This window comes from Oncorhynchus kisutch, linkage group LG26, assembly GCF_002021735.2.
Source record: "Oncorhynchus kisutch isolate 150728-3 linkage group LG26, Okis_V2, whole genome shotgun sequence".
In the NCBI taxonomy this organism is placed as follows: Eukaryota; Metazoa; Chordata; class Actinopteri; order Salmoniformes; family Salmonidae; genus Oncorhynchus; species Oncorhynchus kisutch.
In genome coordinates, this window is record NC_034199.2 from 14304851 (window position 1) to 14328070 (window position 23220).

General features: G+C 44.4%; 2 protein-coding genes across 9 annotated transcripts in view; both read left to right on the forward strand.

Annotated features, from left to right (window-relative positions):
• LOC109871314 (rap guanine nucleotide exchange factor 4-like) overlaps positions 1-12857 on the forward strand; it is a 58441-nt gene extending 45584 nt beyond the window's left edge. For all 3 annotated transcript variants that reach the window (XM_020462148.2, XM_031805628.1, XM_031805629.1), the window contains 22 exons: positions 144-327; positions 542-626; positions 1077-1137; positions 1379-1455; positions 1654-1800; positions 3501-3622; positions 4626-4711; positions 5167-5245; positions 5512-5662; positions 5924-6012; positions 6106-6136; positions 6240-6318; positions 6538-6684; positions 8214-8311; positions 8633-8758; positions 8984-9162; positions 10390-10480; positions 10650-10700; positions 10933-11020; positions 11528-11592; positions 11804-11858; positions 11957-12857. In XM_020462148.2, the coding sequence (XP_020317737.2) occupies positions 144-327; positions 542-626; positions 1077-1137; positions 1379-1455; positions 1654-1800; positions 3501-3622; positions 4626-4711; positions 5167-5245; positions 5512-5662; positions 5924-6012; positions 6106-6136; positions 6240-6318; positions 6538-6684; positions 8214-8311; positions 8633-8758; positions 8984-9162; positions 10390-10480; positions 10650-10700; positions 10933-11020; positions 11528-11592; positions 11804-11858; positions 11957-12084 (2219 nt within the window). In that variant the 3' untranslated portion in view covers positions 12085-12857. The remainder of the gene's footprint in view (positions 1-143; positions 328-541; positions 627-1076; positions 1138-1378; positions 1456-1653; positions 1801-3500; positions 3623-4625; positions 4712-5166; positions 5246-5511; positions 5663-5923; positions 6013-6105; positions 6137-6239; positions 6319-6537; positions 6685-8213; positions 8312-8632; positions 8759-8983; positions 9163-10389; positions 10481-10649; positions 10701-10932; positions 11021-11527; positions 11593-11803; positions 11859-11956) is intronic.
• A 322-nt stretch (positions 12858-13179) lies between these two features.
• LOC109871317 (mitogen-activated protein kinase kinase kinase 20) overlaps positions 13180-23220 on the forward strand; it is a 46449-nt gene continuing 36408 nt past the window's right edge. Inside the window, exons 1-2 of one of the 6 annotated variants that reach the window (XM_020462153.2) lie at positions 13180-13364; positions 22842-23039. In XM_020462153.2, coding sequence (XP_020317742.1) covers positions 22881-23039 — 159 coding nt within the window. In that variant the 5' untranslated portion in view covers positions 13180-13364; positions 22842-22880. Of the gene's footprint in view, positions 13365-15579; positions 16482-22566; positions 23040-23220 lie in introns of those variants that run through there. The other 5 variants (XM_020462154.2, XM_020462151.2, XM_020462150.2 and 2 more) reach the window with 5 other exon arrangements.

A 23220-nucleotide genomic window follows, 5' to 3' on the forward strand; every position in this document is an offset into this window, starting at 1 on the left:
CCCCCCACCACCAAGTTCTACTTCTCAAAAGGCACCGAATTGGTGGAACGACCTGTGTGTGTGCCTGTGTGTGAGTGCATGTAAAAGAGGCTCCATTTCTAAACCTCTAAACCTGTGGGATCTGTGTTGGTATTGTGCTGCAGTGGACCAGGAGCTGACCTTCCAGGACAAGTATCTTTTCTACCGTTTCCTGGAGGATGAACAGGAAGACGCTCCCCTGCCCACCGAGGAGGAGACCAGGGAGAGCGATGAGGAGCTGCAGGACACCCTCCTCCTCCTCTCCCAGGTCGGCCCTGACGCCCACATGCGCATGGTCCTGAGGAAACAGTAAGGACCAATCACAGAGATCGCCACCTGCTGGTATGATAGATATACAGTACCTGCAGGTTTGGCAGGGTTAGGAAAGATATATAAGATATGTAAGCTAAGTGCAAAGCTGATGCTAGCAAAGCTGATGCTAAAATCCTGTTCAAAGTGAATCGATTAGATTGTAGTCGAAGTCAAATGATTTTTTAATTGGTGCATATTTCCCCTTCCCCAGTCCAGGACAGAGGGCAGCGGATGATTTGGAGATAATTTATGAGGAGCTGCTTCATATAAAGGCCTTATCGCACCTATCCACCACTGTGAGTGCAGATTTGGTTACAATAATAACCCATTGTAGGCCTATATCAGGTGTCGGCAACAGGTTTTGGATGTTTTTTTTTGTGTGTTTTTTTTGGTCCCCGATGATTTTAGTTAAAAAACTTGTGGGGGTAAAAAAAGACAAAAAAATCACCAGGAATTCAGCAAAAATAAAAATGTATTCAGTAAATCTGTTCCCAAGGATTCCTACAAGTAAAAAGAGAGAAGTATGTGATCGTGTCTCAATCTAATGAGGTGTGAAATTATTGCTATTTTCAAATACAATAATTTTTTGGGTTTACTTGTGGTCAATTTGCAATGTACAGATGGTTATAATTATGCTCCGAAACCCCTGACCCTCCGCTTGGGCATAAATCGGACCACGGCTGAATCTAGTTGCCTACCCGTGGCCTATATGACGTCACCTCTAACCTTTTCCTCTGCTTCTACAGGTAAAGAAAGAACTAGCCGGCGTCCTGATCTTTGAGTCCCATGCCAAAGCAGGAACAGTCTGTAAGTAGTACAACACTGTCTCTATGACCGGAACTCAATCGATTTAACTTAATCAACGTTGCACGCAAGACGTCATTTTATAAATGCATTATCTACATGGAGGCAGAAAGAAAATCCCAGATTATATACTAAATCCTTTGTTTTGTCTATTTCAGTGGAATTCTTTGAAATGTTTTGGTGGAAAACCTCTTTATGACCTCTTTACATATAATTTTGTTGTTGTAATCTTTCACTTGTTCAGTGTTCAATCAAGGGGAGGAAGGCACATCGTGGTACATCATTCTAAAGGGCTCTGTAAACGTTGTCATTTATGGAAAGGTAAAAAAATATATATTATTTGAATTTTTCATCTCATACAATTGATCCCCATTTGATCAGTACAGCTCATCACCATAGCTTATTATAGAATATATGAGTGTGTAAGAGTTATATCATTTAAAAGATGCTTTACATGATCTCACTCATCTCATTTTCCCTGTTTCACACATACATTCTTTGTTTGCTTGTTTCACAAAGGGGGTTGTTTGCACGCTGCATGAGGGAGACGACTTTGGGAAGCTTGCTCTGGTCAACGATGCCCCCCGTGCCGCCTCCATTGTTCTACGAGAGGATAACTGCCACTTCCTACGTGTGGACAAGGAGGACTTCAACCGGATCCTCAGAGTGAGTTATCTGGGGAAGTTAACATGGCCCTCCTCCACCTCTGCTCAGTGAAGTCCCACTATCCTTTTTCAATGGTATAGTCTCCCTCTATTGGTTGAGGTTCAGCATTGCACAAGGATGCCAACATTAAAGGGTATTCTACTATCAACTTTGTGGTTCAATGTCGACAGATGTCTGTAGAAAAGGTACAGTATAAACCCTAAGGCCAAACTATCAGCTGCTAGTCTCTTGTCTCTCTACGTTCTCCCTCCACTGCCTATTGTTAGCCTGGCCCACGTGCAGCCTGCATCAGACTTTGATAGGGCATCAGGGTCTTGATTGTGTCTATTGAAAAGCGGATGGATGGATGATGGTTATCTGTGTGATCCACAGAGGCAGGCTCTCTGTAATAGGCTCACTCAATCCTCTGTAAATCTCCCGTTGGCTCTGGCCTGATGGGCTGCTAGGCCAGACACGGGTTGTGTCCCAAATGGCACCCTATTCCCTATATAGTGCCCTACTTTTGAATAGAGCCCTATGGGCCCTGGTCAAAAGTAGCGCACTACATAGGAAATAGGGTGCCATTTGGGATGATGCCTCAGTCAAACTGCTGACCTCCCAGTCTCTCTGTCAGTACTAGCATACTAATCCACCAGGCATACAGTACCATAGTCCTGATGGGATGATGTAGTCTGGCCTCAGACCAGGGGTCATATTTAAGTCAGATAAATATATCAACTACCCCCCCCCCCATATTATTTTGGCTGCATGATGTGTGTACTGTAGGCCTATTCTACAGGATTTCCTTGTACTATATTACTGATATATATTATTATAATATAGAGTATATATAAACACTGTATCAATACACCAGTTTATTAGGTACACCCATTTAGTACCAGGTCGGACCCCTTTTTTGCCTCCAGAACAGCGTTCCGAGATGCCGATCTGCACACCACTGTTGTAGCCCACAGTTATTTACCTGTTTGTGGCCCGCCTGTTACCTTGACATTCTCCTTCGACCACTCAACAATGGGCTGTTTTCACCGCCGTCTGAATTTATTTAGTTTGTCACACCATTCTCGGGAAACCCTGTAGAGCGTGAACAGCCCAGGAGGCTGGCCGTTTCTGAGATACTATAACCGGGACTCATGGCACTGACGATCACACCGTGAAGTCGCTTAGGTCACTCGTTTTGCCCGTTATAACGTTTAATCGAACAATAACTGAATGCCTCGATGACTGTCTGGGTGGTGTCCCTAATAAACAGAATGGTGTACCTAATAAACTTTCCAATGTGTGTGCATATGTATATATACTGTATATATATATATATATATATATACATACATACATACATCAACAAAAGTATATGGACGCCACTTCAAATTAGTGGATTCAGCTTTTTCAGCCACACCTGTTGCTGACAGGTGTTAAAAATCAAGCACACAGCCATGCAATCCCCATAGACAAACATTGGCAGTAGAATGGCCTTACTGAAGAACTCGGTGACTTTCAACATAGCACCGTCATAGGATGCCACCTTTCCATCAAGTCAGTTTGTCAAATTTCTGCCCTGCTAGAGCTTCCCCGGTAAGTGCTGTTATTGTGAAGTGGAAACGTCTAGGAGCAACAAGCTTCTTGAAACGGATCATATTTCTGATGATATAATGATGAATTTGTGCCTGTGTGTGTTTGTGTGTGTGTGTGTGTGTGTCCAGGACGTGGAGGCCAACACGGTGCGTCTGAAGGAACACGATCAGGATGTACTGGTCTTGGAGAAGAGCCCCAGCAGCATCCAGACCTCTACCCACGGCACCACCACCACCCCCTCCCACTACAAGTAGCCTACTGAGCTAACTCTGTCTGAATCACCTTTTCATCTAAACCACTTACTCTAGCAGCCCTGTTCAATAGAGTTAGATTTATATAGGAAGTTAAAGGGGGCTGTAGGTGTGTAAGATACACTAACCTCACTCCCTTCAGAAAAGAGGAGGAGAAACTCTCCTGCAGGCACAGTTAGGGGAGTGTGGTTTGTGAATTAGATACTCTCTTGAAGAGATTTGTGAGTGGAAGAAGTGGGTGAGTTCGTGAGTTACTCTCTGCTAAAGGGCGTGGAGCTAGAGACTGGGCATCAGTTCTAGGGTAAGCCAAGGCTGTGACTGCGAGGCTGCAGACGTGTGTTATCTAGTAGACTAGACTTAATGGAGGTTGCTGCCAGTGACCGCGGCTGCAGTAATGGAGAGAGACACATTAATGGTAATGACTGAGAGATGTGCTCCCGGGGAGAAGGCAGGCCGCACGGGTTACAATCACTCTGCCAGGGTTGGCCTCTAATCAACTACAGTGCCAGTCACATATGAAGAGTGTGAGGGTGTCAATCACCTCTCCTTCCCCCATGGAGTGCCTGCCACACATTCTGTCCCAAATTCCACGCTATTCCCTATATAGTGCACTATTTTGTTTTCTACCAGGGCCCTATGGAAGAATAGGGTGCTATTTGGGGAACACACACCTTGTTATCTGTCTCCCCTTAACTAACCAATCACAACAGGCCTGGCTGTGCACTGTGTTGATTCTGAAAGTTCAAGTGGTGGTCTCTCCTTCTGTTTACCTATGGAGAGGCTTCCACACCCTCTCTCCCCCAGCCAGCCCCTTATAATCTTAAGCAGGGGTCAGGACCTCTTTTGACTGTAGTTTGGATTATTATCTAATGTAGTAATCACAGGCAGGTATTCAGATCACACAGCTCAGTGAAGTGTGGATGGAATTGGAACAGTAGTGAGAACTAGCAAGTACCTGTCTTGTTTAATTTATTAGGTGATTGATTGACACTGCCATTCCAGATACACTGTGATGTCAGGGGCACCAGAGAAGATTCTGGAGCACTTCCTGGAAATGATGCGACTGGACTCTCACCTCAACGAATCAGGTACGGTAGTGCACTCTGTCCCTCCAATAACATCTCTGGCCACTGTGTACCGTTGTATTTCAGTGTAGGGACCGAATTAACATTATTTCAACCCTATGTGATATTGACTAATGTACTGTAGATGGATGTGTTGTGTTCGTCATGGCTGTCATGTTTAGATTGTCTCCTCTGTACCCTCAGAGAGAGAGCATCCATCCTCCGTGCTGCTGCTGCTGACCTGTTTGTTCATGTCTATAATTAGCAGCGCACAACAGTGCTTATCTAATTACGCTTGGTTGTGTGGACTCTCCTGGCTGCTTTCATGCCTCAGCCGTCCACGGTGACAGAGCCATGTGTGATCAGGCCTATAATACTGTCAGCATGCTGGCCTGGCGTCGTTTCATCTGACATCACAGGTGCCTCATTCTCTCTCGCGCTCTCGCTCTGGCTCTTTCTCGCACTCTCGCTCTGCACAGACCCAGCTCTGGACGACTTTGTGCTCATGCACTGCGTCTTCATCCCTAACAGCCAGTTGTGCCCGGTGCTCATGGCCCAATATCCTTTCAGTCACTGAAAATAGCATTTGAGCGTATATGTTTTTGTGTGGATTTCTACTAATGTGTATCAATATACAATATGTATCTTGTATGTATTAGGCATCTAAGAGTAGGATCCGAATCAGGATCTAGGATCAGGTCCCCCATGTCCAAATAATCATATTAGTTGTGACTTAAATGGCTAAACTGATCCTGAATCAACCCTGGAGTAAATGGGAGTCAAGCTGTAGCTCCTATGTGTTTCTGTCCTTAACGTCACTGCACCTACCACGCTGAGGCGTCCCAGGGCTCAGAACAGGAGCGTCTGGACTACACTTTGAACAACAAGAGGAGGGTGATCAGGCTGGTGCTCCAGTGGGCCTCAGTACATGGAGATCACCTTCAGGAGGAGGATGCCTCACTAGCCTTCCTAGAGGTCAGTGTATGCGTCCCAAATGGCACTCTATTTCCTATTTCGTGAACTACTTTTGACCAGGGCCCTAGCCCAAAGGGAATAGGGTGCCATTTTGGCCTTGTCTTCCTCACCCTTTTTTCTTGCGTACTGAATTCAGCTTGTTGTTTAAAAAGATACGGCTTGCTGTGAATTGTAGAGTATTAGGGATCGTCATCTGATAATCCAAATGAGTTTGGCCTCATTTTGAACCTCTCCTCATTGTGAGTGTGTCATGTGTTACAGGAGTTCTTTGTGTCTGTATCTGATGACGCCAGTGTGATTCCTGCTCTGAAAGATCAACTCCCAGAGTTAGAGAAGCTAGTTAAAAACAGGTAAGTGTGTGTAAATGTATTGTTACTGCGTGCACTTGTCTTTAGTGTCCCGGGCTTAAGCATGGTGTAATCTCACTTTCTTTACCCTTTCAGCTCTGACGATGCCAGATCCTCTCCACAAAAGGTATGTGACCCAGCTGTGACCCCGAGCACTGTAGTCGTATTCTGTGCTTTTGTTTTCATTGTCAATCCGTGCTATACATACATTTCTGTCTGTCCTGTTTCAGCACAAAGTCCTGTTGCGGCAGTTCAGCATGGGGGATGAGAAGCTGCAGAAACGACAGGCCATCAAGAGTAATGATGAGAGTAAGTGGGGCGTAGTGTATGTGTGAAATCATGCAGGATATGAGGTGGAAGAGAGCTATACATAGAAAAGCACAGTGTAGTAGTATGAGCCTTTTGGCTATGCAGCCAGCAGTGACACACAGTGTTTTGAACATCTACAATGGACTGGACTCTAGTTTGGCTACCCATCCCCCATTCCTTCATGTTAATGACCCTGAGTTGTGCTCTGTCCCCATGCAGTCCTGTTCAAAGTGTACTGCAGCGACCACACCTACACCACCATCCGGGTCACCGTGGCCGCCTCAGTCAGAGAGGTCATCAGCGCAGTGGCCGACAAGCTGGGGTCAGCGGAGGACCTCCTCCTGGTCAACCTCAGTTCGGCCGGAGGTGAGAAGGGCCACAGCCACATGCTAATCAAACGACGGTGGACACCACACAGTCTTTCCACGCATAGATATTTGCAGATGCTATGATGCTCATTAGTCAAGGGCTGATTTACTGGGAAATGATTGGCTTTTGGTGCTGGATTATTCTGTTTCAATTACCCGGTATATGCTCAAGATAGTACCGTGACCTGCAGGAGAGCTGCATGGAGAAAAGCTTGGGGCAATATTGCTCAACTCATAAGATTTTACACCCGCTTGTTGCTGCCATTGGTTGGTACTTGCTGGATGGATGTTCCAGTGTCTCTGCCAGGGCATACTTATCCACCTCTCTCTCTGGCCCATGTTTGATCTGCTCTTTCCCCGTACCAAGTAAGGCCAGAGGCACAGCTGCTCCATGGTCTCTGAGACCCTAATCATATTGCCCATTAATCTAGTTATTTACTGGCATTTGTTTTTGCTGCTAAGAATCTGGGCACAATTCTCAGCTGAGGATTCAGAGGAGTAAGGATGCCCCGTTCTGTCATATTCAATGCATGATTGCCAGTTCTAATGCAAACATAATGCAGCCTCTTCAGAGTCTTCTTGACCACTTTCTTTGATGATGAAGTTCAAGGATGACTGAGCTCCATGGCAACCATAGCCAGTTAAACCCTGTAGCAGTGTAACCGTATCTACTCCTGGGATTAGGGATAAGTCAAATACTGGGGGGCAATACCGGGGGGCATCTTTAGCACCTTGCCCTTGTTGTGTGACTTTTGAACATAGCATAATAATATGTTTATGTTTTGATATGATAATAATAATAATTTATTGAACTTCTATAGCACTTTTAATAACAGAAAGAAATCTGAAACAAACAAACAAGCAATACATCATCCTGAGTAGCCTATAAGAATCTAGCTAGGTCAACCAATAGAGGCCATAGATGGAGTGGGACAGTTCATGGTGTGATCAGAGGAAGTTGGTCAGAGAGATGGTTGATGAAGAAGTCTGGTGACGATCTTGTAGAGGGCTACTCTGGGAACAAGCTTGACTTGTGAAGCCACTGGAACTGGAGCCACTTTCCTCCTTCAGTCTGCGTAGCCTCAGTAGCTCTGGGCACCAGGAAGCTCACCACTCACAGTTCAGAGTAGTAGCCAGTCGTCCTCCTTACGAACCCGCAGCACTGCATTCCTCTACTGCATCTCCCGTTCTCCTCAAATTATGTTTTCAAAAGATCAGGAACCAGCAGCCAGGTGAAACAAAAAAAGCTGGTAGCTGTGTCCAGATGAATAAACAAAACAAAAAATTAATCATCAAAAACATTAGCCAACTAACTTGCTAGCTAGAGTAGCAAAGCCAAAAAGAGTTGACCTGCCTGTCAATCTGCAAATTTGTGGGTGAAAACTACCAGATATATGTGACAAAGACTCAATGTTATCGAAAACAAAACAGCTGATAAAAATTATAATAATTCAGTCACTTAAAAATAATGAAATATGTCCACATTTACAGGAGCTCTTGGTCTCTTGTTTTGTTGTTTTCCTTCAGATAAAGTGGTGCTGAAGCCCAACGATATTTCAGTCTTCTCCACACTCAGCATCAACGGCCGTCTGTTTGTCTGCCCCAGGGATCAACTGGATTCATTGGTGTGTAAATGCCCCTCAGGAAGAAAAAAACCGCATTCAGACTGACCCGACTGATTCCCAGAGGTTCCCCTACAAGCTGTACATCTCTTGCAGCTGTTACTTCTCATGTATTTCGCTCACGTAATATTTTGTTTTAAAATCAACAGACATATGTTCACTGGCCCGAGGCTACTGTTGAATTTCGACTTGTTATAGTTGTAGAACTGCCATTGTATCCATCAAAACGGTCCTGTATTTCACATGAGTGTTAAATGTATGATGAAGGATGATATACAGACACATGTAAATTATACTGTATATTAAGTGTGCGCTATATTTCAGACACCCTTGCCAGAGCAGGAAGGGCCCTCCACTGGCTCCTTGGGCAGCTTTGAGTTAATGAGCTCGAAAGACCTGGCCTACCAGATGACTGTCTACGACTGGGAACTCTTCCACTGTGTACACGAGGTGTGTCAAACCACTTAGGGAATGAGGAATTACTTGATTCTACGGTTGCGTCCTAAATGGCACCCTATTCCTGATATAGTGCACTACTTTCAGCCAGAGCCCTATGGGGAATAGGGAGCCATTTGGGGCTCCTGGCGATGAACTCTTCGACCAATATATTGATACATTATTATGGAAACTATCAGGGACACGGTAATTGACATCCTCTCTTGCCCTGTTCTACAGCATGAGCTGATCTACCATACGTTTGGGAGGCAGAACTTCAAGAAGACCACAGCCAACATGGACCTGTTCCTCAGGAGGTTCAATGAGATCCAGCTGTGGGTGATCACAGAGATCTGTCTGTGTGCTCAGCTCAGCAAGCGCGTTCAGATGCTCAAGAAGTTCATCAAGATCGCTGCCCAGTAAGTGGCCCTTGCCTTGTCCCAGTGGTCCTGTCGCCCTCTCTCTCTCTCTCATGCATGCACGTTGGCGCACACATACATACACACACGTGGCCCTGCTATTCTACAGCCATCGAGGGCGTCAGCCATTGAGGAAATGATTCCTTTGAAAAGAAATTAAAGCTGCTCTACTGCCCTTGTTGTGCTTGCGTTGCGTCACGTCCAATGGCAGCGTCCAAGCTCAAGAATGGCTGAGTTTCAATTCTTGATGGCTGACGCGCACGTTCATTATATCTTGTGAATTGAAATAATGAGAAATAGTCAGTTAAATAGTCAGTTAAATATAATATTTTGATTTAAACGTTCACATGCTTTGCAAGAAGAACAATGTCCCTAATAATCCTGTTTACACGGACTCATCTGAAAACAGGACTTTGATAAATGCAGAAAATTGCAAATGAAAATACATTTTCCATTACTCGTTCTACCACAGCCACCGTGTTATTTTTGGGATTTCGGACATATCACTTCACTCGTGCAGAAGAAGGAAAGATGTGCGGCTAGTGTTACAACAGTCGCAGATCTAATACACCGCTGTAACTCGGATTAAGGCCTTCATATGTCCTAGTAATTCAAAAGATTTCTCAGAAAACCAGTTGTTTTAATCGGCGTATGCAGAGTAAGATGTTTACATGACTAATGCCATACTCGCCATATTGCCATAATCAGTTATAATCGACTCATTAGTGTGCATGTAAATGCACTCACTGACTATGTTCACAATGTAAACAAAAAGCAACTAGTGCAATTAGAGGGTCATTTATTCCAACCACTAGTGACAATTTAAGGAGTACTGCGAAAAACTGGACCAAAGCGATTCTACTTCCGCATAATGGATGAATGTGGTACAGTACAGTTGGGGAACAAAAAATAAAGATGCTCTTCCCTCTGCCCCTCTCCACTCTCAAAATAACACGCTTTGTGTAAGCAGGTAGAATTTCACATTGACCCGACGCTGATGGGAAAGCAACCAAACGTGTACAGTGGAGCTGAAATAACACACTCACACACACACACACTTAGCTGTAAGGGTACAGGTCTATATGTCAAGACGAACAAATGTGTAAATGGCTGAACGTACGTGTACCATGTGTTTCCTCTCCAGACCCCTATGGTGACTTACATTAGTCACATGTAACATGTGACCTGATCCTGATTAATCATTGGACTATTTTCTCTCTGTGACAGCTGTAAGGAGTATAAGAACCTCAACTCCTTCTTCGCTATCATCATGGGCATGAGCAACCCAGCCGTGAGCAGACTGAGTCAGACCTGGGAGGTGGGTCTCTGTCTGTCTGTGTCTGTCTGTCACTGTGTCGGTTGGGTCTGTCCGTCTGTCCCTCTCTGTCTATCTGTCTGTCCAACAACACTCACCTGTGTTTAGCACCTGCCCAAGAATATGGAGATTTCAACTGTCTGTTAACCTTCCCTGTTATTTGTGTTGACAGAAACTACCCAGCAAATTCAAGAAATTTTACAGTGAATTTGAAAGCTTAATGGTGAGTAGCATGAACCATTTTAGCCCCATATCAACTATTCATCCACTCACATAGTCTCTAGCCTTGCTTTCTATAGCTTCTATTTATTCAAATATTGAATTGAAACTTTCTTGCACGGTCATTTGTCATCGAGCAATGTATGGATTGAGCAGCACCACCTTTGGCTGTGACTGTGATGTGCCCACTTAACAGGGTTATGGCAGATCTCAGAACAGTGTGAGTGTTTCCACAGGACCCGTCCAGGAACCATCGGGCGTACCGGCTCACTGTGGCCAAGCTGGACCCACCCATCATTCCCTTCATGCCGCTGCTGATCAAAGGTCAGTGCAACACAACACAGCTCTCTCTCCACTGCCTTCATGACCCTCCATGTTGTTTACACATTATCTCACCCATTGATTGACTATTGAGAGGCTTATCTTCACTGCCTCTTGTGTGAAGAAGTTATGATCGGCGACTTTTGACCTCTTGTTTTGGAGTGTCGACCTGCGACACAGTGTAACTACAGTAGCTTCTATATTGTTTGCTCTGGTCAATTCCACTCCTAGGAACTGGGAAAGGGGGATACCTAGTCAGTTGTACAACTGAATGCATTCAACTGAAATACGTCTTCTACATTTAATCCCTCTGAATCAGAGAGTTGCGGAGGGCTGCCTTAATCGACATCCACGGCGCCCGGGGAACAGGGGGTTAACGGCCTTTTTCAGGGGCAGAACATCAGATTTTTACCTTGTCAGCTCTGGGATTCGATCTGGCCCAATGCTCCTACCTGCCAGGCTAAATATGCTCTCTCTATGTGTGTAATCATATTGCAATTATCTTTTCAGACATGACATTCACTCATGATGGAAACAAGACGTTTATTGACAGTTTGGTCAATTTTGAGAAAATGGTAAGGCCCTCCAAGATGATATATATTTGTACATGATATTATTTTACATTGGGAGTCTACAGTCTTAATGGTACCCTGAAGAAGGCACAGTGATGCCGAAACGTTGGTGTTTCACCCAATCAATTACTGGGCGCTTACATATAGTGTGTGACTCTCTATTTGTGTAAATTCACAATGATAACATCTAGTTGTGTTGTTTTTTTTCTTCCAGCGAATGATCGCTAATACAGTGAGGATTGTGAGATACTGCAGAAGTCTACCATTCGGTAAGTCAACATACGGTTCTTCTGTGTAAGTCTTCACTTGACTGGCTTCCAACAGGACGTTGTTTTAATAAAAGTGGGTTTTCCTCGTCCTCTCTCAGGTGCAGAGCCGTCGCAGACCAGTAAGAACCACCCGGACGTGCGGAGCTACGTGCGCCAGCTGACTGTTATTGACAACCAGAGAACACTGTCTCAGCTCTCCCACAGACTGGAGCCTCGCAGAACCTGAATCCTCACTGGACACTGGACAGACACATGTCACATGCGGCTGCTCTACTGCCAAAAAGAAGCTTGCTTTATACAGTATGTTATACCAGTACACACACATACCCACTCTTGCTACATGGAACGTCACATTATTACATGTATAGTCAAGTATCATTTTAGATGCTACAGAGTTCATCAGCTCCACCTTCAACTGTATTACAAATGTCAGTATCATCTATGCTTCTTTGTTTCCTTAAGTGTATTGTTTACATTTTTTTTGTAAACAACGGGCAGGCAGCCTGGTTTAAATTTCACAGCATTTTCAAATTCATCTCATTCTTATGTCCCTGAAGGTCTATTTGATACTTTGAAGTCACCTGCCCCATGAAAAGGACACAATGTATAAAGCGAAGGATCTTTTGGAAATAATCATCCATTAGATTGTTGCACAAATCTATGTCGGGTTGATGTTAGTTAGGAAACGTTTTCCGAATGGAAACATTGGCTCTTATTTCACTCCCTGACCTCATCAATTGCAAATCCTGATATTCAGTTGTGGTTTCATATCTTTTTTGTAAATCAGATTATATTTATACATATTTTAGTTTGTGGCTTTTTATTACACCTTGTACAATGTATTCCTCTATTTATGATGACCTCAGCATGCAATGATTTGAGATGTTGGGCTGGATATATGTGAGCACATTCCTCTATAACAATCTGTGAGGTAACTATTGTCAGCAAGATTTTTTCCCCCATGTTTATTCTGTAAATATTAAAAACGAATTAGATGTATCTGCTGACGTTTGATTGTCCATTGATTGTCCATTGATTCTTTTTTTTTATAACAACTAATTATGAGCTGATGACATATTTAGAGTAGCCTGGATAATATTTCAAATGCCGTTTCATGCTGCCATAGTAGTCTTTTGATGATAGGAAAACGAATTAAATTCCCTAAAACTGCAGGTTTTGGTTGTTATAAGATAGCTGCTACGACTGTGTGGTGCTAATATCGTTTGGGGTGTACAGATTTTGTCCATGGAGTGGAGCTGTTGTCATCAGAATTTGTGTGAAAGTACTCGAAATATGTTGGGACCTTCTCTCTTGTGTGTTACAGCGTTTGGTAGCCCGGGTCAAGGAAGTTGGGTAACTCTAGAATTCACCGTATGGGGAAATCATAGACGTCACGCTCGGGTTCCGAAAGTGGGGTCTTTACAGTACTGTATTTGGTTATATGTTTACCTACAGAAGTTACGCTACACCTTGGATTGCCAGTTTTATTTGTTGGAAAAGTCAAAGGTAGGTAATATCGCATTAGGTTTCATTGTAGCCTAGCCTATGAGATGTTTTCAATTACATAATTTTTTGAAAGCTGTAATAATCACTAATGCGTGATGTAAACATCACGTACAAGACCAATAACCTAAATGTTATGATTTCTATCTTTATTTTACAGTTGTCTTTTTTTGGCAAACGCTTGGTCTCGTGCGTAAAAGTGCTAATGTTATGTTAATCCTTAGCTGCTGAAGTGTCTTTATCTTGCTAAATTATATTGGACACAATTAAGGGTTCAATTCAATAAAACCCAGATTTGACTAGTCACACATTAGGGATGGTTCTAAATGTACATAATGGGGACCTGACAGAAAATGGGGGAGGGTCATGCTTTTTCATTTCAGTCAGGGCAACCTTTTAGTATTTTTTAAACTCTAGTCCATGGTAGGGTCTTTTAATTTGTCCGATACCACATCTCATCTCTGATTCTCTAATGGGTACACAATATCAAGCGCCTACAGGCTATTTAGTGTGGTCTCAATCAAATGATCCATAGCTATATAGGCTATACGAAGTGCTTGGAGAAGCTCAGAGCCAAGTCATATTTCTAAGAAAATGTACTTGCTTCCTGAGTCTTATGCTGATGCAGAACACTTGTCCATTATGTATTTATTGGAGTTATTGACCTCACAATAAGCCAGATTCAATCAACTTGGTGCTGAAACTTGAAGTGGCAGCCGCTGCACAATCAATCTGAAATGGACAGCTCATGGTGCTGAAATTAGACAAATTCGAGTAGGCATCATTCATTTAAACCATATTCGTTTTACTAACAACAAGAGGGGTTTATGTTGGAGCCTATTTCTTCCTATTTAAGATATAAGAGATTAGCCTACCTGCTTGACAGACAGAATATGGCTATAGGCTGCTATCCATCGATTGTTCGACCAATTCCTCCACCCACAATGCACTCTTTAAATAGCCTATCTTCGTGTCAGTGAAGGGTTGTTAAGTTAAAACCAGGACTCTAATTGAGAAGGTATGAGAAGGTATGCCATAGGCCTTCCTTATATTAAAGAAAATGGCAAAAAGCATAGGTGTAACGTCTGCTTCCAACTCACACTCTCAAACACATAGATCCCCTGAACACAGCTCACCTTCCAGCCCACTTTCCAGCTCACACTCTCAAACACATAGATCCCCTAAACACAGCTCACTTTCCAGCTCACTTTCCAACTCACACTCTCAAACACATAGATCCCCTAAACACAGCTCACTTTCCAGCCCACTTTCCAACTCACACTCTCAAACACATAGATCCCCTAAACACAGCTCACTTTCCAGCCCACTTTCCAGCTCACACTCTCAAACACATAGATCCCCTGAACACAGCTCACTTTCCAGCCCACTTTCCAGCTCACACTCTCAAACACATAGATCCCCTGAACACAGCTCACTTTCCAGCCCACAATCTCAAACACATAGATCCCCTGAACACAGCTCACTTTCCAGCCCACTTTCCAACTCACACTCTCAAACACATAGATCCCCTAAACACAGCTCACTTTCCAGCCCACTTTCCAGCTCACAATCTCAAACACATAGATCCCCTGAACACAGCTCACTTTCCAGCCCACTTTCCAACTCACACTCTCAAACACATAGATCCCCTGAACACAGCTCACTTTCCAGCCCACTTTCCAGCTCACACTCTCAAACACATAGATCCCCTGAACACAGCTCACTTTCCAGCCCACTTTCCAGCTCACAATCTCAAACACGTAGATCCCCTGAACACAGCTCACTTTCCAGCCCACTTTCCAACTCACACTCTCAAACACATAGATCCCCTAAACACAGCTCACTTTCCAGCCCACTTTCCAGCTCACAATCTCAAACACATAGATCCCCTGAACACAGCTCACTTTCCAGCCCACTTTCCAGCTCACAATCTTAAACACATAGATCCCTGAACACAGCTCACTCTCCAGCCCACTTTCCAACTCACACTCTCAAACACATAGATCCCCTGAACACAGCTCAATTTCCAGCCCACTTTCCAGCTCACAATCTCAAACACATAGATCCCCTGAACACAGCTCACTTTCCAGCTCACAATCTTAAACACATAGATCCCTGAACACAGCTCACTCTCCAGCCCACTTTCCAGCTCACACTCTCAAACACATAGATCCCCTAAACGCAGCTCACTCTCCAGATCCCAATCACCTGAATTCTGATCACCAGTTCACACACCTGTATGTCATTTCCACACACTATTTAGTTCAGTTCATTGCACCCCATCATTGTTTGTATTGTTTGTTTTTGTACACATTATATTCGGAGCTCTGTTTATTTCCATTTGAGTTCCCTTCGTGTACCATAGTTTTTGGCTATTCTCACGTCCTTGCCTTTACTTTTGCTTATCAGATTTCCTGTTATCTTCCTATTGCCTGATCTCCCGGACTATGTTATTAGCCTTTTTCCCTGCCTGTACTGTTCCCTTTTTTGGATTCCCTGTGTATGACCTGTCCCTGGACCCTGATAGCTGCCTCCTCCTGTGGTCATTTACTAAATAAACACCTGCTGCACCCTGCGCTTGAAACCAGCAGTCTGTCTCTGATCATACTCATTACAATAGGCCTACCCCTTGTTAGCTTAATTTACTGCAGTGGGCTAAATCAGGGTCACACTCTTGGTCGTCTTAAACAAATGTACTTTGAAACAAAAGTAAACACCTTACACACATGTTATGGGCTTAAAAAACACATCTGTACCATGTCAGATATAAAGTTGAAATGTATCACATTTTCGAGTTTGCATCCCAATATTACACATTATATACACTTACCGTTCAAAAGATTGGGGTCACTTAGAAATGTCCTTGATTTTGAAAGAAAAGCACATTTTTTGTCTGTTAAATGTCACGCCCTGATCTGTTTCACCTGTCCACCATCTGGCATACACGGTAAAACGCCTCCTGGGTGTTTCGACCACGAGGCAGGGGTTTCCAGTACCTGGTTGACTGGGAAGGTTACAGGCCGGAGGAGAGGTGCTGGGTTCCCGCTACAGACATCCTGGATCCAGCCCTCATCACCGACTTCCACCGCTGACACCCCGGTCAACCAGGTATGCGCCCAGGTAGGATGACAGTTGGTGCCCCTAGTACTGTCACACCCGGATCTGTTTCACCTGTCGTTGTGATTGTCTCCACCTCCTCCAGGTGTCGCTTATTTTCCCCGGTGTATTTATCCCTGTGTTTCCTGTCTCTCTATGTCAATTTGTCTTGTTTGTTAAGTCAACCAGTGGTTTTGTTTCCCAGCTCCTGCTTTCCCAGTCTCTCATTTCTCACCCTCCTGGTTTTGACCCTTGCTTGTCCTGACTCCGAGTCCGCCTGCCTGACCACTCTACCTGACCTTGAGCCTGCCTATCGTCTTGTACCGTTTGGACTCTGACCTGGTTTATGAACTCTCGCCTGTACCCGACCTGCCTTTTGCCTACCCATTTTGTCATAATAAATATCAGAGCTCAACCAGCTGCCTTATGTGTCTGCATTTGGGTCTCGCCTTGTGCCCTTATAATGAAAGTAACATCAAATTGATCAGAAATACAGTGTAGACATTGTTATTGTTGTAAATGACTTTTGTAGCTGGAAGCTAATTAAAAGGCTAATTGATCATTGGAAAACCCTTTTTAAATTATGTTAGCACAGCTGAAAATGGTTGTTCTGATTAAAGGGGCGGCAGCGTAGCCTAGTGGTTAGAGTGTTGGACTAGCAGCCGGAAGGTTGCGGGTTCAAACCCCCGAGCTGACAAGGTACAAATCTGTCGTTCTGCCCCTGAACAGGCAGTTAACCCACTGTTCCCAGGCTGTCATTGAAAATAAGAATGTGTTCTTAACTGACTTGCTTGGTTAAGAAGCAATAAACCTGGCCTTCTTTAGACTAGTTGAGTATCTGGAGCATCTGCATTTGTGGGTTCGATTACAGGCTCAAAATGGCCAGAAACAAATAACTTTCTTCTGACACTTGTCAGTCTATTCTTGTTTTGAGAAATGAAGGCTAGTCCATGCGAGAAATTGCCAAGAAATTGATGATCCTGTACAACGCTGTGTACTACTCCCTTCACAGAACAGCGCAAACTGTCTCTAGCCAGAATAGAAAGAGGAGTGGGAGGCCCCGGTGCACAACTGAGCAAGAGTACAAGTACATTAGAGTGTCTAATTTGAGAAACAGACGCCTCACAAGTCCTCAACTGGAAGCTTCATTAAATGGTACCCGCAAAAGACCAGTCTCAACATCAACAGCAAAGAGGCGACTCCGAGATGCTGGCTTTCTAGGCAGAGTTCCCCTGTCCAGTGTCTGTTCTTTTGCCCATCTTAATCTGTTCTTTTTATTGGCCAGTCTGAGATGGCTTTTTCCTTGCAACTCTGGCTAAAAGGCCAGCATCCCGGAGTCGCCTCTTCACTGTTGACGTTGAAACTGGTGTTTTGCGGGTAGTGAAGCTGCCAGTTGAGGACATGTGAGGCATCTGTTTTCTCTACATCAGACAACTGAAATTTAACAAAACCGTTTGATATAGAAACACTGGATTTTCAGCGTTGATTTTCAAAATGTATTTGCATCATGAAACGATTAAACATATTAATAACATTCCACCCATTAAGCCACTAGAGGGTGCTAAGGTCATTCGACTGCAGGAAAGGGTTAGACTTTGAAAAAAATTAAGCGGATCTGAATATAAAAAGTGAACCATAACAGCGCTTTGGTCCACGATGCTTTATGCTAGAAAGAAGTTGTGAAATACCTGGATACCATATTCATATTTATAATGATGCCTCAGATTTAATTATTTGCAAACAGGGACATTTTCCTTGCAAACAAAACACACTGATTTGACATTGGGTAAATATGATAAGATGAACACAGCCTATTTCTCTGTCCATTCTCAGGTTGTAATGTGTGTGGTAATAAAAACAGATTATACTAAGGTCTCCATGTAAAATGATGTAGAATTGTATGATATGTTTATAAAAGGGGGCCTCCCGGGTGGCGCAGTGGTCTAAGGCACTTCATCACAGTGCTAGCTGTGCCACCAGAGACCCTGGGTTTGAGCCCAGGCTCTGTCGCAGCCGGCCGCGACCTGGGGGCCCATGTGACGATGCACAATTGGCCTAGCGTCGTCCGGGTTAGGGAGGGTTTGGCCGGTAGGGATATCCTTGTCTCATCGCGCACTAGCAACTCCTGTGGCGGGCCGGGCGCAGTGCATGCTGACCAGGTCGCTAGGTGCACAGTGTTTCCTCCAACACATTGGTGCGGCTGCTTCCGGGATGGATCTTTCCACCCCTACTCTTGTCCATGGTGGTCTGCAAACCCACAACCTTCTATCTCGCAGCCTTGTGCGCTATCAAAATTCCTGCATTTCAATGTACTGCTTGCAGGACGAAGAACAATTTCCAAAACTACATATCTAAGTCTCTGGTAAACGGTAGGCATGTTATCTGCTATTCACTTTATGTTTTCATTTTTATTTTGGGCATAGGGGAGAGTCCCTTTTTTCAAGCCTTTAGGGAGTATTTAGTTCAAATATGCTGAAGGGGGGGTCATCCATTTTCATTTCAGAGAGGTCCGATTTTCTCCAGGTAACCCTTATGAACTCAGCAAAAAAAGAAAATGTCCTCTCACTGTGAACTGCATTTATTTTCAGCAAACTTAACATGTGTAAATATTTGTATGAACATAACAAGATTCAGCAACTGAGACATAAACTGAACAAGTTCCACAGACATGTGACTAACAGAAATTGAATAATGTGTCCATGAACAAAGGGGGGTCAAAATGAATCTGTATCAGTCAGTATCTGGTGTGGCTACCAGCTGCATTAAGTACCACAGTGCATCTCTTCCTCATGGACTGCACCAGATTTTCCAGTTCTTGCTGTGACATGTTACCCCACTCTTCCACCAAGGCACTTGCAAGTTCCCAAATATTTATTGGGGGAATGGCCCTAGTCCTCACCCTCCGATCCAACAGGTCCCAGATGTGCTCAATGGGATTGAGATCCGGGCTCTTCGTTGGCCATGGCAGAACACTGACATTCATATCTTGCAGGAAATCATGCACAGAACGAGCAGTATGGCTGGTGGCATTGTCATGCTGGAGGGTCATGTCAGGATGAGCCTGCAGGAACGGTACCACATGAGGGAGGAGGATGTCTGTAACGCAGTGTTGAGATTGCCTGCAATGACAACAAGCTCAGTCCGGTGATGCTATGACACACCGCCCCAGACCATGACTGACCCTCCACCTCCAAATCTAGCCCACTCCAGAGTACAGGCCTCGGTGTAACGCTCATTCCTTCGACTATAAACACAAATCCAACAATCACCCCTGGTGAGACAAAACCACAACTCGTCAGTGAAGAGCACTTTTTGCCAGTCCTGTCTGGTCCAGCGACGGTGGGTTTGTGCCCATAGGCAACGTTGTTGCCAGTGATATCTGGTGAGGATCTGCTTTACAACAGGCCTACAAGCCCTCAGTCCAGCCTCTCTCAGCCTATTGCGGACAGTCTGAGCACTGATGGAGGAATTGTGCATTCCTGGTGTAACTCGGGCAGTTGTTGTTGCCATCCTGTACCTGTCCCGCAGGGGTGATGTTCGGATGTACCGATCCTGTGCAGGTGTTGTTACACGTGGTCTGCCACTGCAAGGACGATCAGCTGTCCATCCTGTCTCCCTGTAGCACTGTCTTAGGCGTCTCACAGTACGGACATTGCAATTTATTGCCCTGGCCACATCTGCAGTCCTCATGCCTCCTTGCAGCATGCCTAAGGCACGTTCACGCAGATGAGCAGGGACCCTGTGCATCTTTCTTTTGGTGTTTTTCAGAGTCAGTAGAAAGGCCTCTTTAGTGTCCTACGTTTTCATAACTGTGACCTTAATTGCCTACATCTGTAAGCTGTTAGTGTCTTAACGACCGTTCCACATGTGCATGTTCATTAAGTGTTTATGGTTCATTGAACATGCATGGGAAACAGTGTTTAAACCCTTTACAATGAAGATCTGTGAAGTTATTTGGATTTTTACAAATTATCTTTGAAAGACAGGGTCCTGAAAAAGGGACATTTCTTTTTAGGCTGAGTTTAAATAACCTACATTTCCTTAGGTCTTTTTTTCCCATGGTCAAATTAACTCAGACTGGTCTTGGGTACTGTATAAAAAACTACTACCAGGGCGACTCCCCTCGCAGGTTTGCTTTAGCTTTCAGAATTAGAGGTGTGTGGGGACAGGATGAATATTGTAAAGACACTGCGTAAACATTGCTGTGGCAGGTTGGAATGAATCCCAGCCTTGCACTACGTACTGGCCACAGACGTCATTTCAACGACTAGTTTTGATTTACCTTTGGTTGAGTCGTCAACTGACGTGAATTCAACACGAAATCAATCTAACATGTCGCCAATGTCACTGAAAAAAAGTTACAATTCCCTGACGTCGATTACTTTTTGCAAATCCAATAAATGTTCCACGTTGTTTCAACATCCTCACGTGACATTTTCTTCTTGAACTGACGTGGAAACAACGTTTCAACCAGTTTTTGCTCAGTGGGTAGCTTATACGTATTTTGGGTGTGGTGCGTGCAGCAGCATAAACACCAATGAGCAATGGTCCCTTCCCATACAGTAGCTCACCCACTGTTTCCCTTGATATGGTGATCTCTCCAAACAGAGCACAGTAGTTGTAACCAGTTCGGTCCTCTTGGGTGCACCAGTATCTATACTAGCATGAGCTAGTAATATTAGTAATTATAGCGGTTTATGCCACAAATTGCGTATTACATTTTTCTTGAATCAAATTTATTATCTTAGGGTGGTGGAGAATTTGAGGGGAGTGAAGATGACAATCTTAACCCTCCAACATTTTGTCCACAATACAATGTACTTGATACACGGTAGCCTATTCAGTGTAGTATCACTGTCCCGAACTTCAGCTGATCAAGTTTTGTTTCATCCTTAGTGCCATTTTGCCCTGGCTGAATTATTGACTGCACATCCCAGGAGTCATTTTTATTACGTACGTAATCAAGATGGTAGAGTTTAAACACTGCAGCTTCCCTGGAGCTGAAGTTAGGACTTCCTGATGGGACACTTACAGTGTTTGCTGATGTAGCTGAGTTAAACCTATATCAATATTTACAGTAATGACATCCAACACAGGGATGATATAGATGGGTAAAGCAGATGAGGTAACTCGATACATTTGATTATTTCCCCCCAAAATGTACTATCCGCAGAGTTTATTTCCACGTGGGTATTGGTCCATTATTTCAATGTCTGCAGCAGAGTGTTTACGTTCCAGTGAGGACAGGCAGAAACGAGCCCTAAAGTAGAGTGTGTGTGCTCCAATAACATCCAGCAACCCTGGCGTCTTGAGTGGCCACAGCAAATGTCAGAGCTGCTCATGCACTGGGAAGATTGGTGTGAGGCTAAGTATAGCAGGAATAGCCATAAATTAGCAGAGAGCATTGACTCCCCTCTGTGACAATGGAGGCATTTTCTGCTCGGGTTGGATAGCAATCCTGATTCAGGTCCAAGTAAGAGCCTCTTAAAAGCCATAATTGCTGAGCAGTAAATGGGTAACTTATGAACAACAGCCGAGCTACAATTTCCTGTAATGTAGGGATTGTTTCTTTACAGGATGCATTTAGGTTATGTGCAAACAAAATGTGCTCATTGTCTGTGGGCACACGTTTGATGCTTTGGTGTTCCCTCTCCCTAAACATTGCAATTGATATGCATTAGGAAAACACAGTCAGTGTTCTTTGAATATAGAATTAGAGGTGTGTAGCACCTTCTTTGAGTGTGATTTTTTAAAACAAGCGTGGAGTGATAGTGTGTCGTTCCAGGTTTGCAGTGTTTCATGGGAGACTAGAGGGTGCGATCCCTTTATGAGCTCTGCTGTGTCTAACTCACTCGCCTTACATGTCCAGACCACACTAGACTGTTCTGGAATAGTCTGTGGCTTTGGCCGGGGTGTATTTTGTGCAAAGTGATCACAGCAGAGTGGAGAATGCATGCCAGGGATGCCGTAGTCCTTATTCAAGCTGACGGAGGATCCTGGGCCACTCATTCAGTGCTTACTGGTAGTGGTGACTGTGTGACGTAGGTCTGGGGCAGGCAGGCACGTTGAATGTCCCGTAAATCACTGGCTGAGATATCACGGTGCCACTCCGGGTGGGCATAGCCAATGGTACAGAGGCCTCCCTGGGGTACTGTTAGCAGCACATCCAGTCACACACTCTCTAATGGTGTGCTCTAGTGTACAGCTGTTCTTTTAGTGTGCCACCGGCGCAGGACTTTTACTTGAGGAATCAGAGGGGTCTTTTTTGGGGGGGGGAACAAACCTGAGACAGATTTGAGCGTTGGTTCTAAAAGAAAAAGCGTTTTAGTGAACTGTGCCTCTTCTTCTTCCTCCTCCACTGTCTCCTTCCCTGTGGTCCTCCAGACAGACAGACGTCGAGTTGGGTCCGAGTGTCATTATGAGATGTCGTCTCTCAGCGCCTCCTTCGTGCAAATCAGGTTTGATGACATCCACTTCTACGAGAACTGCGGCGGCGGCAGCTTCGGGAGCGTGTACCGAGCCAGGTGGATCTCTCAGGACAAAGAGGTGGCGGTGAAAAAGCTACTCAAGATCGAAAATGAGGTAGGAGTCGTAATTGCCGAGGCTTTTCATATACTTTTTAATTGTCGGTGTAGCAATCATTGTAATTGCTCCCGTTTAGTGGGTTGTGGTGACGTTTGGGAACCATCAGTCATAGTCATTATGCTCCTCCTCGCCTTGTGCACAGAATTGGCACATACTGTATGCTTTAAAGAAAGATTAT